Source organism: Hirundo rustica, chromosome 18 (assembly GCF_015227805.2).
Source record: "Hirundo rustica isolate bHirRus1 chromosome 18, bHirRus1.pri.v3, whole genome shotgun sequence".
Lineage (NCBI taxonomy): Eukaryota > Metazoa > Chordata > Aves > Passeriformes > Hirundinidae > Hirundo > Hirundo rustica.
In genome coordinates this window covers 7,244,642-7,263,587 of record NC_053467.1, presented here as the reverse complement: position 1 = coordinate 7,263,587, position 18,946 = coordinate 7,244,642, and the positions used below count along the sequence as shown (strand labels likewise).

The following is an 18,946-nucleotide window of genomic DNA, read 5'->3' as shown; positions in this document are numbered from 1 at the left end:
AAGCTACCAGGAGTGAGGTGGTCACCCAGCTTTGCAGCTACCTTGATCAGTAATCTCAGAATTTGGCTCTGCCTCTTTGGCCTCCATTTTGCTGCTTGGAAGAGGTCTTTGAGGGTTCAATGCACAAGCAAAACTCAATAAAATCCTGATGATGGAAGGTGTCTCTTCAATTTTTATTAACATGCATTCCAATGTGTACAGTCACAGATCTTCCTTTTAAAAATAAAGAAAAAGCAACGTGGAATAGAAGTAAATATTCAGTTACACCCTTGGGCTACTCAGGAAACAAAAGAAAAGCCCTACCTATAGTCAAAGGTTATTTCACAGATCACTCAGCTAGCACAGCTCAGACATCCAGATCAAGCTCTGCCATAGCCTAAGCTGACGAGTATTTTGATTTGCTTTCCCTGAGCATTTCCAGCCACTTCCAAAACCATCAGTGCAGTCACCAAATCACCCTTCAGTGCTTCAGATAGGTCCTGGGCAGATAGAAATCTGCCAGCACGGATCCAACCTATGGGCAAGGACTGTATCTAGTGCACCTGGTTAATGACCACATGGAGAATTAAGATATCAAATGGCCCTTCAGTTCCTCCAATTGCTTTGCAAACTTCATTTCAGTCCCCCCAGTACTTGACAGTTGTTAACTGATTTCCCACAGAAACAAGTTTTGTGCAATCCTGCTGTACATGTCTGTCCAGCCCCTTCCCAAAAGATTGGGAAATTGTTGGCCAATTTCCAACAAAATTGGTAGCAAGGCATCCACACAGTGCTACCAACAAGCTTTGTGAAAACAATGTAAATGAAAGGAGCTCTTCCCTCCCTGGCTGCAGGAGCCTTGTTACACATCAGAAAACACGTGGAGATTTTGCTGCTCACGGAGCCAATTCCTTGGCCAGGAGGTAGGAAGGGAAAAAAGAAAAATATTCACCAAGTCACTGTTTGTCAGTCGCAGTCAGGAAACCCATTTCATCTTCTTGTTCTCTACTGGAATTGAGAATATCTCTTCACTTTATCCTACGCACTCATTTACTATTTTCAGTAACCATGAGCAAAATGATTTGTTTCACAACTGCACTGTCACTTGACAATCCCTCTGAATTCCAAGCAGACACATCTGGTATTGATAGCCAGCAAGCAGCCATGCACACAGCCTGTCTGAAGAATCAATGCAGAAGACAGTCAGATATGGACAACCCAGCTGTCTGCTATCATCTGAGCATTTATTTATTCTTATAGTATGTACTAAAAAACAGAACTCTACTAGAAAGCGCTTTTTAAAATATTATCCCCAGCATTTATTATGCAAGCAATTTAAGCCCTCCAACCAAGATGCAGCAGGAGTGTTTGGGAATCAACAAATTTGCTCTGGCAGTGGTGAAATATTCATTATCGGCTTTGAAGTAAGGAGGGGTTTGGTTGGAGGGGGGAATTTCTTTTATTTTCCTCAGATTTTCTTAAAATGTGGACAAAAAGCTGGTTGAGGTATGCTGGGTAGGACTCAGCTAAGAAATCAGAACGCTGTAGATTTATGCTGGAAGCTGCTTGTCTGTCCCACCTGAGGGATACAACCCTACTGTGTTTTTAGTGTGGAAGGTCAGAAATTCCCTCTGCCCCTCTCCCTGCTGCTATTGCCACGTTACACACCCACAACTACTCAGGCTTAGGGAAGAATGGGTTAAACTTAGCAAAGAAAAAAAAACACAAGCAAGAGAAACACCTTTCCTCTTTCTGCTTAACTGGATAATTGGTGAGCAGGAACCTGCTTGATGAGTTTCAGCAGCTCCTCGAGATCAGCCAGGGCTCTTTCTGAGAGTGGCTCAAGCTGCCAACTGGATAAACACCAACAGGGCACCCCTTGCTAAGGGTTTGGATAAATAAAAATTTCCAGAAGGCAATGAAGCATCCAAACCCAGTAAGAGCAGGGAGCTGAAAAGGCAGAGTATTTTATAGATGTTATACACATAAAGCTCTCTTACAGTCAGAATAAATAGATGAGTATAAAAGAAAAAGTAAAGACTGAATAATTTTTACTGTAGTGGAGAGAGTGCAACAGTAAAATTCAAATTAATAAATTAACAGGTTCTGTCCTAGGAATTTAGAGGGCCAAGAAAATTCTAGTCCTGCTCTGTAAAATCCTCTGGGCTTATTACTTGATACCATTTATCTATATGCAAAGATCTTATTCAAGTACTTAGTGATTTTGAGTCCAGCTGGCTGAAATAAAAGTACACAAGGATTCATTTTCACATAAGGCTTATCTTGTCCTACCTGTATCAGATGTGTGCGCAAGCACGTGAGTTAAAAAAAACAAAAACAAACAGAACCAAATCCTGGTAAAACCTTGCTGTAATTTCAAACCAGTCTCAGCTGTACAATCACCAAAGCAGCCCCTATGGCAATCACTGCCCGTCTCAATTTCTGTTTATTCACATCACTGTTTCAATTAACACTACAACTGGCAAATAGGCATTTAGATGTGCTGGGTTTTGAGATCAAGACCCAAAGCTCTCCCTTGCTGAAGCTCTGCCAGTTGACTACAGATGAAAGCCTCACCACTGGGCTCTCTCCCAGGTTCGCTCCTTTCTGAGGATGCAGGAAAGTTTAAGAGGAAGCAAAAATATATTTATATCCGAAACAACAACATATAGGTTTGGGGAAAAGTACTTCAGCTTTGCCAGTGTTGATCTGTTCAGACACAACTCTTAAGTTTTTGATGAAGTAACCAAAACCCCACAATTCAAGGCTCAATATCATCCATCTAAACCAAACCAACCAAACCCCTCTACACACATTGGAAGAGTGATGTCACTTTGGGAGATGACAGAAACTATCCCTCAAATATTGGCTCTTGCCCTCATGTTTTGTACCCCTTCCCCAAGCATGACTGCTTTTTCATACAAGGGTGCCCTTGGAGATGTTGGGGTTTCAAACCCAGAGCCAACTTTCCAAAATATGCTGCATTTTGAAAAGCCCCCTTTCGTTTTACAGAGAAATAAGGGAGTTTGCATCATAAAGCCTTTATCGCCCCCCGCCACCCCCCCCCCAAACTCAAAGCCTCCCATACAGTTAAAAATTTAAATCCAGCTTTATTTTCCTGCATGAGTCAGGCTGCATGCAAACAGCTTCTGAGGAAGGTAGCTTGGGGGGGGGAGAGTAAAATTGAAGGAAGAAATCCAGAGAAAAGAAATTCTTCTAACAGCACACTCCTATTTTCCCAAGACATTTGCGAATATTTTCATTTTAAAGCTAGAGGAAAGCCACCCCCTTCCACCCCAAAAGAAGTTTTAAATATTATAAAGACACACAAGGACACACTTTATTATTTTAACAATTACTGCTATTTTCAGGGTTCCAGCACAGTTACTTCCTTCCATAATTGGACTTCAATCAAACCCTACTGAAGCTTTTGATCGTGGAAAGAGTAACAACACAGCACTGTTATCAGCACAGAGGGGGAAAAGAATAGGACATCCAGCATTTTTCAATAAAAGAAAGTTAATTGCTTTGACTTATATTTATCAAAGGTCACAGCTACAAGTTCTGAGTGCACACACATAACAGGGCACACTGAGAAATCTCATATAGACTGGACAAAGTGTTGGGATTATACTATCTGTGTGCATTAGGAAAAAAAAAATAAAGAAAAAAACGAAGAAAAAAGCAGCAAAACAATGCTAGATTACTATCCAAATATACCCCAGTGGATGTCCTGCCAAAGAGCAAATATGTGGCTGTAAGCTCCAAACTGAAATAAAAGCTTGGCCAGCAGCCCAGAGCTTCACTGTATTTTGCTCAGCCAGCCATAATCTGGCAGAACAGAGTGAACACATTTGCAGCCACGTGATGGAGAAGCCGTCGGGCCAAGCCGATTTCCTTGTGTTGGTTAAATGTGATCTTCAGACTGTACACACCAGCGACTTGGGAAAACGTGAGAGAGTGGGAAACAACCAGCCACGGGCTGGAAACAAGGGCAGCAAAAAAAAATTAACTCGAGGAGTTTGCTTCAAGGTTTGGGTTGCCAGCGGTGGATTTTAACGAGGTGTTAACCGGGCTCCCAGGGCTGAGCACCCGGCGTTCAGCTGGATCTCCACTGGAGTTACACACCACCAGCTCCTGCGAGGATGCAGATCCTGAGAGAAGCCGGTTTGGAAAAGGTACTGGAAATTCGTTCTTGGATAGGATTGAGAGCTACCCATCAGTGTTTCAAAAATGCAGAATGCTGAGTGATTTTGAAGTTCACAGTGAGGAGACTCAGAGGCGCTTAGGCCTGCCAGGATGTGGCCCAGGATGGATGGTGCACATCCTCCAGGGTTCAGACTGTGCAGACACCCCTTGAACAGCCACTGCTGAACAGAGAGAAACACTCATGAAGTGAGACAGAACCTGGCCAAAGGATTCAACCTGAAAAACATGTGGGATAACAGCTGCCCCCACAATCAGGTATTATATTTTGATAGTAGTGATAGTAATGTTTTTAAATAACTGACTTAGTGAGAGTCAAACAGCATCCCTGGCCAGCATCAGAGCTGCACATGATCCCTGAGAGCAGATTACATATGGATGCAGAAAGAAAAGCCCCCAAATACAAGACCTCAGAAGTACATCCCTGCTCCAGATAAGAGCAACTTGGCTGAAGCAGTCAGCAGAGTATGTAAGAAAACTGAGATTTGTTTACTTTCTAACAGAAATAAATTGATAAACCAGACACGTGCAGCACCTGGTGAAATCAGAGACGCACACGAGTTGACAATTATACCTCCAGCTCTTTCTTTCTCCTTGGCTAATGACTCCTTTTCACGTGTTCAGAACAGCTTCCAGACAGAGACTACCACGATTTTCAACAATGACATCAACTGTGTCACACTGAGAAAATTGAGCAGATAAGAGACTCTGGAAAAGTGCTTCTTAAATCTGGTGATGAGCATGGTCCAACTGAAAGATCAGCCTTTCTGAGGGCAGCCACGTGATTATGGATGCATCAACATCAGGCTTTGGAGCCTGGACAATCCAAGCCCTGATTTTTTAAGAGCAAAGGCACCCATCCACAGGCAAGGTGTTTCAAGCAGACATCCAAACCACAGCTGTCCAAGATGTGTTACTGAAGGCTTGTGGTTTAACCTCTTCAGAAGGCAGATATGCAGATTAACTTTAAATATGCCACACTCTTCCCCAACTCTCTCATGTAAGCATGGAGTTGAGTGACGCAGATGTTCACAAGGTCAGCTTCCTGCTCCATTTTACTCAATTGGTGTTGCTCTCAAAAAAGAGAAACTCTAGAAACAATTCAAAAAAAGTTCTACCACTCCAGAAACACCTCTACCTGGCGAGCAAGCCCTGTGGTTTTTTGCCTTTGTGAGTTAGTAGAGTAACACACATTAACAACACTTGGCTGATGAGGATGACATAATCTAGATATGTGATTTATTAACCTGATCTGTTATAATGCTCTTCTCTTCCAAGAGAATCAATCTTCACTACAGGCAGAGACATAACTCCTTAGTTTTCAGTGTAGAGCCCTCGATACAGAGGGCAGGCTCTTAGGCAGCTGGTGACAAAGGTCATGCTACGATCAGTCCATTGTGACTGACCTGCTTGGGTAACTCAGGTCCCTGGAAAAGTCTGGAAAACCAGGGTAGGAATTAAACAACAGTGCCCCAAGGTATGTGTCGTTTCACTTCCCAAAGTCTTCACACTCTTTATTAATCAGAGCAGTAATCACCTAGCTGGACAGGGCTGTGATTCTGCCCACCTTTCTTTAGTACTCCACCCTCACCCAGCAATAAGCAGAGAGAATTGTTCTGTTTCACAGGGCAAGCCCAGTGTATAAAAAGGATACACCAAATCAAATTATCTCAGGATGAATGCAGCACCAAAACCAAAACAAAATCAAAAATCCAAAACCATTAAGCAAAGATATACTACTGTGAAAATTTGACATTGATATCCTACTGTGGTATACTTCAAAAACCAGTGAGCTCAGCACTTGCACTTATTTCAGAACTGTATCTGCTTATTCACTCTTCGAAAAAAAAAAAGGCAGACAAAAAATTGCAGCATTTACCAATAAACTTTCTCCAGCTTAATCCTGAGGAAGCAGGAAGAAACTCGTGTCTTTTCAATTATTTTTTTCTTTTTTAGAGACATTTAATATTGCATATGCCACGGCTGGACCAAACAGGTCCTTAGGCCTCAGGTAAGTGTTACTTTATCAGAAACAGTACTAAAATGTCTTCATGCTGTACTGGAAACAGAATGTAGGGACACAGAGAGGTTCTCACAGGTCTGTAAATGCCCTGCCAAGGATATGTGGGGGGAGACAGAGAAGGGGAGTCCACCCAGCAGTGCTGCATTACACTGAGAGTGGGTTGTGTCACTACAGCTCTATCCCGACACACCCATATTTTACAGCACACAATGTACTGTACAATTCACAACGCCAAGAAACTCAACATATCTAATCTGGCAGAAAAACAAAGTCATATCAGGTTAATCCAATTCTTAAATTGCACAACTTTGAAAAGCCAATAGCAAAACAAATCTTCCCCCCTCACTTGTGCTCCCCCAGCCCTCCTCCCAGTGCATGTACCCTGCCACGACCTACTTTTCCTCTTTGATCCCTCAACATTTTTAGCCCACTCTCACTCTCCCCTCTTCTTCTCTGACTCCTGAGCTCGCTGCAGCCCAGAGCCCAGTGGCAGGGTGGAAAATTTCCCAGATTAGAGCCAGCCAGCTCCGTGTGCAGTGCGGGTTGAGCAGCGGGATGCACGCACAAGGTCACTTGGACGCCCGCCTGCAGGTGACACTGCAATAATTGTGATCCATCAAAGAAGCATCAAATCTGAAGTTAGATCACTGCAAAGTAGTTTCAAACGAGGCAGCAGAGCTGGGGTGACTCTGCTGCACAAGAGGAAAAGGATAGCGCAAGAGTGCACAAAGTTGAGAAAATTCTTCAGTAAAATAACAGTGCTTGGCTTTGGAGAGGATCAAGACCATTCCATTGCATGGGATCAGAACTCTCAAGATCTTACTTACAAACCTTACAGCTCGTCTTCTAAATTATCTTTTTAAATAAAACTCCAGAGTCTCATCTAATCACAGAAGCCAAGAAGCTGAGGAGTTCCAAGGAAGAAGAATGGCGGAAAAAGTTTGTGTCTCCCCTCACTCCAATAAACGCTAAACCAGTAAAATTTGGTTTCTTGCAGATTCTTTTCTCAAAGAGAATTGGCATCTCATGGTGTCTAAAAGGGTGTCAGCTTTATTAGAGGCGTATCATATAGATCAGGCATTTCAAAGGTCTTTCTGATGTAGAAAATGCACATTTGCATTATTCCTGTTCAGCAACACATTCCCAATCCTATATCCACTCACACATCCACCCATTCATTTCCATGAAATTTTAGGACTATAACCAATTCTTCAAAATCACAACTTTCTTGCTACGTTTAGTTAAAATCTGCTGATACAATCAAAAAACAGCAAGCAGGAATGGGCAAGAGGCCATACACACCTAGCATAATCAGTTTTGGTTTGCTTTCATAGAAAGCCAGTATCAAAAAAATACCCCAATGTTCATCTCTCACAGTAAGCAAATGCTGCAGGAGTTACAAGCCCAGAAGGGCCAGTGCCCCACTGAAGGGCTGCAGGGACTGCAAACATCACCAACATCCGTATTTCCATTATGCAGCACAAAGAGAGGCAGCAGTTGAGGGCTGATTGCTGCAAGGCCCTTCAAATTCAGTTTAACCCTCTCTCTTGTGATGAGGAATAGGATTTGGGTTTGAGTGCTTAGTTCCTACTTACTAAACATTTCCAAATGTTGCAATGGTGAGTTGGTAAAAATGACTGAATTGTTCTAAGTCATCTCTGCTTCAGCACAAGCCTTGAGCCTGTGCTTTGTGTTCTGCAGCCTTGTGCAATGTGTTCTTCTACAAGAAGGTTTAGTGCAGTTATTTCAATAATCTTGCTGTCCTAAAACTATTGATTGCTCCACTGACTGCATTTCTGCAGTATTTTGTGCTTTCAAGTTTCACATTATTGTTCCTTTTTTCCAAATGGAATTTACAGTTTCCCTCCTCTCCACATTTAATTTCTGTTGGAGTGCCTTCACGTGTGCCATGAGCGCTGAGTGACCAGGTCACCTCAAAGACACCAATGGCCACACAGACATTCCACATAGCAGGAAGGCCTTGCAAGTGTTTCAAATAAAACTTAAGATCCAATCACTACCCCACAAATTAATTGATCTTGCTGCAGAGAGAGAACCCTGTTCATTCATTTGTTTATTAAACTCAGGAGAACCAACCAGTTCTGTAATGAATCTTTGAACTTAATCTTTGACCTATTGTCCATAGCCAAGTTCCAGAACAAAGAATTTACAGCAAGCTGAGCTCCCTAAGGCTAATTGGAAAAGAATGCCTTTTTAAAAAAAAAAAACATTCTCCATCTTCAACAAATCTTTGCCAAACTCTGTATTTTACAACCACATATTTAAGGATGCTTTACAACCACATATTTAAGGATGACATTTGGTTACAGGTGAACCTCTGCTTTACAACCACATATTTAAGGATGACATTTGGTTACAGGTGAATTATTGCTCCAGCTCACTGTAGCTTCTGCTTGTAGGAGACACATACTAATGCACCCATCTGCGGGTTTCTGTTTTGAGTAGTAATCTACATTTGTGTTCCAGTTAACATGGAGCTGAGTTTTCTAGAACCCTAATGCAATTTGGATTTTTTTTATTTCCTCCTACAACAGCCATACACCAAAACAAAGCGCTCCAAGATGGTCAGTGCCTGTTTTAATTAAATTGCAAGTAATATGAACAAGAGAATAATACCAGTGGGATAAAGAGCTAGAGCTATTTCTCTCAAAGTTGAGCAGAGAACCCTGAAGCAAAAGTTTGTCACATCAGAGGAGCTAAGCAATGGTGTTGGAGGGTGCACAACAAAAATCTGGCCCAAATTAGCCCTGGCAAAACTTAGTTGAAAGAATGGGACAGCGGAAGCAGAACTGTACCACAGCTTCAAGCGTGTCAAATATGAGAGGCTGAACGATATTTTGCATTTGTTTAAAACTTGATGGATAACACCTCAGTCATGCAAAGCTGAAGTGCTGTGAAGAGCACCAGGAAAAAAAAAAAATTGCAACACATGCTGCCTTACCCATCTGTGTTAGCTCTCCGCACTGCAGCTCTCAAGCTCTCAGGACCAAGTTCAACTTTGTGATAAACAGAGAGCTTCTTTATCACCATTTGTTCATTAAAAAAAAAAAATAAATTATAAAGCTACAAAAAACCTGTTTGTCATACACTCATTTTGACACAGTTGTGCATTTTACGCTTATTTTCTATACCAAGCGATTATGTATAACTTAGTCCATTAAGTGTAGTAGATTTGAGGTTTAAGTAAATGGTTTTTTTTCAGAGCTTTCATTATCTACTTAAGATCAACCCACAGTTTTTCTTGAAAATAACTTGGCTGAAATATTTTTTCTGATTGCCAGTCTTCTGTGAAATTCAGACAAAATATTGAAAATATATTTTACTTGTTATGAAAGGAGGATTTAACAAAAGAAAAAAGAAGAAAAAACCCCCAAAAACCCCTATGCTCATATTTTGTGTGATATAAATACTAAACAGCTCTATAGTGTACTGCCAGACAACCAAACTTGATTTCAAAATGCACTAAAGTCCTTTTTTACTGATGGTGACTAAGCCCTTTCATCCTGTAAAAACTCCACTGACCAGTAAGAGCTGTTACCCCCTTAAAAAAAAAAAAAATCCAGAAAGATGAATGACAAGAGAGTGAATGGTGACATTTTGCTGTTCCATCAGAGAGGTGACGGAGAACAGTCAACAAGCTGCCTACCTGCTGAGCAACACAGAAATCAGGGAGACCACATGAGGAGCAAAGTACTTATTGCTGAGATTAATTGGCAGAATCTGGCCACTGCAGCTTCCACAACTGCCAATTTGCAGTCACAAAAATATGTAGAGATTGAACAATTTAATGTGTTTCCTAGTAGCTTCATCTAATCAGATAATAGCAGTGTCTTAGTATACATCTCCTGATGAGGTCTTCTCTCTTCATAATAATTTATTGTTTTATAAAAGACTTCAGGGTGTACTCGCTCCTTAAAAAAATCAAATCACCGCACTGAGAACCATTCAATCACTCGGCAATGCATTCTGAGATGGAAGGCAAAGCTCTGAAAAATACTTTGTACTTTTCTAAGTAATTGTAACAAGCTTGACACTCAAGACATCCTTGCAATATCTTTAAGGGGGAAAAAAAAAACCAAACCCACAAACGAAAAAAAAAACCAAAACAAACAAACAACCCCCCCCCAAAAAACAACCACCCAAATCCTAGGTCTTCCCTGTGCTCTCCTCCTAAATCTGCATAGCCCTTCCTTGCACAAGGAGCTCTTCCTGCAGAGCCTAACACCGATTTCATGCTGTTTACTGTTTGAACTCCAAACTAACTTCAAGTTTTTTCACACAGTCAAGCAATTATTTAACCAATAATCAACATTTAACTGTGAATATTAAAATTAGCTCTCTTGAAGGAGACACAGTGTTCTTGCTTCCAGCATTAACAAGCCTGTGTGTTCAGCACTTTTTTTCCCCCCCTATTAACATGTGACAGGCTATTTTTAATATTTGCCTGAATATATTTTGCATCTTCCTTTGATCCAGATAGCAGTTTGGCAAGGTTTTGCCCACGAATTTCACCTCCCTGGCAGTGGCAGCGCAGGGCGCAGCTTTTCCATCTCGGCGCAGTTTGGACCCGCGCTGGCAGGAGCAGAGCTGGGCTGAGCTGCACAGGGCAGGGACACGTGCCCGGAGCACATGGTCCTGCAGGCACCCAGAGCCTCACGTGAGGCTCAATGTGCAGAGCAGCTCCTGGTACCAGCCTGGCCCTGGTGGAGCTGGTCATTCCCATCCTCACGTGGGAGGCCAAAGGTCAGGAAATTCCCGTGGAGAGCCCGTGGCCTCTGGGAGAAAAGGGGTTCCTGCAACACCCGGGGACGGCTTGTAAACAATGATTAAAGCTTAGGAGAGGATTCCACGCACAGGCTGGCAGCTGGGAATGCTGCCCTTCGCTCTGCCAAGCTGCGCTAGAAGAGGAGGAGGAGGAGGAGGTCACATTAAGAAATGCAGGGGAAGGAAGGCTGCAATACAGGGAGTGCTGCACACACACCCTTTGGGGGCTGCCCCGGCACCACCTCACCCCAGGAGGAGCTCTATGGAGCAAGAACAAGCCTCTCCCAGCTGGCTGCTGAGCCTAGCACAAACACGAGCTCAAAAAAACACTGAAACCCACCCAGTGGTGCCTGCTGTCAGTCACTGCAGCTCAGTGCCTGTGCAAGAAGCCAGAGGTAATGGATACTGAGCTCTAGACAGAATATCTGAAATGATCAAATAAACCACAGCATTTCATAAAAATCTTTGGGGGGTGGGAGGTGTAAGTGCACTTCACATGGAAACAATTCTCAGCTGTTTGATTAACGTGCCTCTAATTTTACTTTTTCTTAAGTGAAGACTTGCAGATACTGCACGTAGGTATATTTCTGCAGTGGATTACAAAGCTTGTTTTTCTTTTTTTTTTTTTTCTTCTTTCCTTAAATAATCTTTGGCAAGTAGTCTAAGGCACCCAGCCACACAGGCAACGCAGACATAAAACCACCACCAGAGAACACAAAGAAGGAGGGAGCTCTCTCAGAGCCCCCAACAGCTCCTTTGGAGCAAGGCAGAAACAACACCGGGTTATCACTGTGCCAGCAGCATCCCTGTGACACAGCCCCACACCCAAGGCTTTGGTGGAAAACAGAAAACTCAGATCTCAACCACAAAATGCCAGAAACCTTCTAGTTAGGATTCTCTGCCAGATCTAGCTGATGCTTCTCCAATTCACACCTTTCAAACCCTTGGCAGTACCTGCCCCAACCATCTCCATCAGGGCTACACGGGGAAAAGAGCCAGGTAAAAAGCAACAACCAACTAATTACCTGCAAAATATACACCCTCCCTTTACATATAACCAGCTAAAAATTACTCCAAATTTCCTTAAGGACTCTGCATTTAAATGGACATTTATGTTCCACCAAAAGACTACATGATGTATGTAACAGATGAACCACAAAAGTGTGTTTGCAGTAATGAGTTACTTTAAAAGCTTCATAAAAATCTGAAAACCTTTTTTGAAGAGCCCATACATTTCAACCAACCTACCAGCATCTGATATCAAGACAAAACAGAAGTTTTAAATGTATCTACACATGACAATGTTGGTTTGCAAAAGTAAAATAAATCAAAATACTACTTTTTATTAACAAAATCAGCACTGTGAAAGATAAATACAAGGTTTCATTCTTGCAAGTCATTACCCTGTGTCCCTCATCAAAACAAAGCCAGAAATTTTGGTAACTACATTCCCTGAATAGAAATCTATGGGAAGTAGGTGCTCGCTTTGTTCTTTGCAGATGATAATCTGGTGAACCTAAACATCTATCCATTGACCAGACAATTTAAGCTGGAAATACAGAATTAAGTTATATTCATACCGATCCTTTTTGTTCCCATCACATTTTTTAGCAGGGAGAAAGAAAATCAGTGAGGATTTTGGTAATGTCACATCCACAGTCAGGGTCAGGACAGCTTTGCTGAGCCTGATGACGCTCAGGGAATGCCAGTGCAGATCTCCTGATCTCTTCCAGACATGGCACAAAACACGTTTGGGCAACACCACTCACTCCTACAGAGAGATGAGCCTTGTGCTGGAACACATGCACCAAATGACATCTCCTCACGCTGCTCTCCCATGGACCATCCCTCGCCCAGGCGTGTCCCCAAGGCACAGAGCCACAGCTGGGGCTCCAAGTGCAGGGGGGATGTCCCCCCGAGACAGGCACAGCCAGGGTGGGAGCTGTGACCACCTGCACGCGACCCCTGGTGCTAAACCTGCTGGGCCATTTAAAGAGGGACAGGAGCATCACCCTTTAGCCCCACATGCTCAAACAGGCTCCCACTGCAAGGCAAAATAAAGACAACACACCAGTGAAATATTTTTAGAATTACTATCACCTAAAACATTCCGTTTTCCTGAAAGTAATAAGATCACATGGAATTAATCTGTATTGAAATTGTATACTTCCTACTACTTGTTCTTTGCTTTATTACAGTAACACAAATCACAACACTATGCATACAGGAATGATAGCTCACACCAACTAAAAACTTTTCTTTATGTGACAATAAAAGAATCTATTTTAAATGTCTTAAGATATATTAACCAACAGGCTCCATTACAATGATTTTAACATTTATCTCCCTATTTCAAAGCAGCACATTTGCCTTGGCCCTTTTATGATAACTCTTAAATGCTCATTTTTACTTTTACTATTTTTTTAAAAAATATGCTGTTTTATTCTCAAACTTGCTTGAATGCTAAACCGTGAGATGGTCTTCTCTTCAGTACTGATTGTCAAAGAAAGATTTTCACATGACAGCATGTAAAAATTTCAACAATCTGATGATAAACCAGACTACTGTTAAGTCAGTCACACTTCCTACCTGTAATGGGGGACAAGAAAATACTATTTAAGAAGTGAAATGAGCTCCCTTTAAAAAAAAACCCAAAAAACCCAAAAAACACACTTAATGAAAAAATTTATTCTTATTTTTTCTATTCTTATTAAGGCAAGATGGTGTTGGGAAAAATACCTACAAATTTAGATGTTCTATCCTACCCCAACAGACATAATGTCCTTTGCAACAGTAAAAAAGTGCACAGTGAGATAAGTTTGTAACGCTGAGCTGCAAAGGGCTCAGGAAAAACTGAAAAAAAAAATCAATGAGTTGAAAAGTCACACAGATAGCTGATTACAAATAAATTCTGACAGGTGATCATTAAAAGCCTGGCTCACCACCAGGCTCCTCTGAAAAAGAATCAGGACAGATTATCTGCTTTTAATTTTGTGTTCACAAGTGACAGAAAATGGTATAGCACATATACACTATTTTTAAAGCTAGTTCAGAAAAAGCAACAGGTTTCATGTTCTGTTCTTGCCTACTCCAAATATATTTTAACTTTGGACACCCTTATAAGTTATTAGTTAACCATGAAAAGCCTTGAAACTGAAACACAAAGCAAAGTCAAATCCACACAAAGTAAAAGTAAGTAAATGAAATCCATGACTGTACATACACTTCTGATGGGGGCCAAGGAGTCTGTTGAAAGGTTTGGGAAGCTTTGGGGGATATTTTACTTCTTTTTAATGAGACAGGAACATTGCAGACTAGTGAGATACTTCTGTTTCATCCTGCTCCACAACTTTTGCATCTCTAGTTATTTATTTTGCCTCCTTATCAGATGATTCTGAAAATGACTTCGCATGCTGAGCATGGCAAATGATCAAGCAGAAGGGAGAGGAGCTGTTTCCTGCTGCCAGGAGCACACTTTGCTCCAGCACACCTCATGTGAGCAGAAGAGCACAATAAATAAGTCACTCTGTATTTTATTTTTTTTTAAGGAGAAGGGCAAAGCTCCATGTTTCCCAAACTTCAATGCTGACACTCTTCCACTATCCATGATCTCAGCCATGCTGGTGTCAAGCCAGTGCAGTTACTCTGGGTTCGGCCTGGTGTCTCTAAAGGGATGATCTCAAGTGCTAATAAAATAATGAAAGACTTCCACTGACATCAGATGGACTGGAATTGTGCATTACAACCAGGCCTTGGACTCCACGGTGTTTTCTTAAGCTTAAGGTGACCACAGATGCAAGTTATGAACTCAGGTCAGAGTTACACTCAGTTTATGCCAATTTAAGCAAGATTATAATGTTGTTCCAAAACTCAGTTCCTGTGGCAAATCTTACTTTGCGCAGTAGAGAGTAAGATTATGGCCAAAATTTCAAGTAAGAAGCATTAACCTTTAACTCCAGAATAACTGCCCACTCCTGTGTTCTCATATAAAATATTGGCTGAAGGAATATTCTCTTTCACAGTCCTTCTCCCTGCTCTTATAACACTGCTCTTTTAACACTGTGGCATCTATGCCATTCTGTCTGTGGTCTTTTTACTTGCTAACAGCTAAGATACCAACTAAGATAGCCAAGTTTCCTTGGAATCCCCAGAGCTTTCCTTCAGTAATTTAACAAAAATCCTGGTGGAGCAGCTTAGCGATAACTGGAGCTATTGTTTTTATTTGCTGGAGTGTGAGTGACAGGAATCCTCTGGGCTCAAACCTGCCTGTCAGATGCACAGGGAGAAGCAGCGATTTACAGTGGGGAGAAGGAGTGCATGCCAAATTCCAGGGAAGTTCTAAGGGCTGATTTACCTGGTCTGACTGGGCTCTGCATGCAGTTCTGCGACACCATGCCTGGATGGACTGAAGTAGAAGCCCTGCTGCTGAGGTCCATGACAGAAGGTGATGCTGAGGTAGCTTGCTGGAGACCTGACTGGTGTGGGCTAGGCTCGTGCTGGTTTGGGCTGGGTGGAATGCCATTTTCTGAGAGGAATTCTTCCAGGTCCATGTATTCCAACTGGAAAGTGTCTCCATCATATGGCAGTGTCTTGTCCCATAATGTTGGACCCAAGAAAGCTGACTGAGGGACTGTGGTACCAGTGCTGTCGTCATCTAACTTTTTCTCTTTGTCTTTTTCTTTACCGAATGCTTAAACAAAAACACATAATAAACATGTAAGAACCCAGTAATTAAAACATTAGCTACTACTATTTCCATTATTTCTGCTGTGCTCTCAGGTGTAAGAAAGGAATACTCTCTTCAAAAAATAACTCCTTTGACTCACTCTACTTGGAACAGAATTGAGGGGTCATGTCACTGAGCACCTCTGTGGGAACCAACCACATTTTTGAGATTGCCCTTTGTTTTTACTTAACAATTCAACCCAATGCACAGCTTTAAATGTCAGCATCAAAAAGTACTCAACAGACATAAAAGTAAATATTTAAGTACTCCAGCAAACTGGAAGCTATTGATATATTCCGTTGAAAAGGAAAAGTCTTAACCTAAAAATCCCTGGGAACCTGCCATTCTCCTAAATTAAGGTCCCAATCTTGCTAGTCCTTGCACAAGCACAGTAGTCCTCAAATTCTGCGCTTCTAAATGTTACTAACATACAGTGGCAAAAGCTAAGAGAACATGGTTTTGATGTGCACAAGAGATAACAAAATATTCAAAGGTAGAAGCAAAAAAAAAACCAAGTTGAACTGAGGTTTCCTCATTTCTGCAGCCCCCAGTGATTTCAATGCACGTTTTTTAAGGGAAACGCCTGATTTCTCTGCAAGATCTGCAAGAATCTGAACTCATAAAGCTTCCTGTCAGCTACCAAGCCTTCGCAGCATTTTATTTTTAACCTCGTACAACAGACTCGGTGAAATCCTGCGTGTCGCTTGGCAGTGGAACTCGGAAAGACGAAGAGACAGGAACTGCGAGACCTTCCCTCAGTTTCTGCTTTTCGTGCGCGCTCGATCCCTTCGCCATAGGCGCTGCAAGTATTCCAGAGCTGCCTCCGCCTCCCGGGGAAGCCCCAACTTTCTCCCGTTGAACCGAGGGACGCGGGGCCGGGAGTGATTTGTTGTGGGGCCTGAGATGGGGAGCACGGCCTCCTTTACCTGAGGCACCGAGCGCCCTTGGCATCCATCCCCCGGGACTGGAGATGGGAGCACCGAGCGCGTCCCGTTAGGTCGGGCCCGGGCGGCCGCGACTCCCGCAGAGCGCCCCGAGCGAGCCGTCCCGGGGCTGCATCGCCGGGCGAGCCCCCGGGGCGGGGAGGGGGGGGCGCGGAGGGGAAGGAAAAAGGGAAAGCCATGCCGCGGACCCCGAGTGACGGTGGGAACGGGGGGCGTTGCGAGGGGTCCCGGGGAAGCCTCACCGTCTTCGTGAGCGAGCGGCAGCTTGAGCGGGTTTTCCAGAAGGGACTTCAGCACGCCGTAAGTGGGCGGCAGGAACGGGGGGTTCAGCGGGAGCGGCCGCGACATGGTCGATGGGAGCTGCCCGCGGCGGCGGGGAGGGGGCCCGAGGGGGCAGCTGCGCGGCGAGCGGTTCCTTCCCCCTTGCTGTGGCCGCTGTCGCGGCGCGGGTGAGCCGGGAGCGGGGCCGGGCCGAGCGCCGGTGGTCACGGGCGCTGGGGCCGCGGGACAGGGCGCGGACCGGGCGCGGGTCAGGCCCCTCCGCCGCGCAGCTGCTCCACCGCCGCCGCTCCCGCCGCCCGCTCTGCGCCGCTCTGCGCCCGCCCGCCCCGCGCCCACGTGCAGCAGCCGCCGCCGTTGACGTCACGCCCGAGAACGGCCCTGCCATTGGCGCGCCCGCCACGCCCCTCCCCGGCACCGGCCACGCCCCTCCGTGCGCCCCGCCCCGGCACGCGTGCGGCCGGTAGCGGGGAGGGAACCCCGGGACAGCCGCCGCAAACCCCCGCGGGGCCGCAGCGCCTCCCCGGTAACCGGGAGGAATGTGTTAATGAGATGTTAATGAACCTGAACGTTTGAACCCGTTCAGGGCATCCGAGCGTGGCAGCTCCCCCGGGGCAGCGGGACCCGGTACTGCCGCGGTCTGAGGGGTCCGGCCTGCGGGGCACGACGGGCGGGGAGTCCCACCCGTGTCTAAGGGAACCAGCCGTGGGGTCTGCGAGCGTTTCCCACGGAGCTCCCTCTGCCTCTCTGCCCGGGTGTCACCCCGAGGTGACAGTACTGTCACCAGCACTGGTAGGGTTCTTGCCATCTCACAGAACCCTTGATATTCTGTGAGATGGCAAGAACCGTACTTGGGACCTCTGGGCATCACCCAGTCGAAGTCCCCTGCCCAGGCAGGGTCACGTGGAGGAGGTGGCACAGAAACGTGTCTAGGTGGGTTTGGAATATCTCCAGAGAGGGAGACTCCACAGCCTTCCTTGGTTGGTATTCCGGGACTCTGCCACCCTCCATGGAAAGAAGTTTTTCCTCACGTTGAAGTGGACCATTTTGTGTTTTAGTTTACGGCCATTTTTCCTTGTCCTGTCACTGGGCACCACCAAAGAGTCTGGCACCCACCTTGGAGATATTTCTATGCACTGTTGAGATCCCCTCTCAGTCTTCTCCACAGGCCCAGCTGCTTTCAGACTCTCCTTTTAAGAGGTGCTCCAGACCCCAAATCATCTTTGTGGCTTCTGCTGGACCCTCTCTAGCAGCTCCTCGTCTCTCTTGTCCTGAGCAGTCCAGGATGGGACACAACACTCCAAATGTGCCTCATCAGGGTAGAGGGAGGGGACACACTCTTCCTAAAGCACCCCAGGATCCCACTGCCCTCCTGGTCTCAAAGGCACACTGCCAGCTCATGGTCAACTTTTCATGCGCTAAGACTCCCAGGCCCTATTTTTTACTCAAACGGGACTTTCCTCCCCACTCACCATGCTCCTTATTCAAGCACAGCTGATTTTCCATCTGCTCTGGCCTTCAGCCCATGCAGGCTGTGCAAGAACTGCATTCATCCTGGAATAACTTCACCCTTCAGGTGTCTGTGGGCATCTGCATCTCCCTTCTTCTTATTTGGGTTTTCTTTTGGATTGCATTTTGCAAAGTTTTACCATCTGTGTTTATTTGTGACTCTTTCTTCAAAAGTCAGCTTTTAACCATCAACAAATACTCATAAATATTCACTAGAAGCAAATAAAGATAAGTTATGTGTATAAACTGCCCAGTATTTAGAAATAAAAGCTGCCTGAGGAACAGTTATGCTCTCCCCGTATGTATCTACTTATCACGTTATGTATCTGTCATGTGTGTGACCAGGAATAGGACTCACGAACGGCTGGAGCTGTGTCAGGGAGGGTTAGTTTGGAAAAGGTTCTTCCTCCAGAGCATAGTGGGACACTGAACAGGCTCCCCAGGGAATGGGCACAGCCCCGAGGCTGCCAGAGCTCCAGGAGCATTTGAACAATG

The 18,946-nt window shown here is 44.4% G+C and overlaps 1 protein-coding gene across 1 annotated transcript in view; it reads right to left on the bottom strand.

The window, feature by feature from the left end:
• HLF (HLF transcription factor, PAR bZIP family member) overlaps positions 1-17,114 on the bottom strand; it is a 35,803-nt gene extending 18,689 nt beyond the window's left edge. Inside the window, exons 1-2 of the mRNA XM_040081606.2 lie at positions 16,906-17,114; positions 15,348-15,683 (exon numbers count right to left, since the gene is read on the bottom strand). Of these exons, the coding sequence (XP_039937540.1) occupies positions 15,348-15,683; positions 16,906-17,011 (442 nt within the window). The 5' untranslated portion in view covers positions 17,012-17,114. The remainder of the gene's footprint in view (positions 1-15,347; positions 15,684-16,905) is intronic.
• Between the last annotated feature and the right edge of the window lie 1,832 nt (positions 17,115-18,946).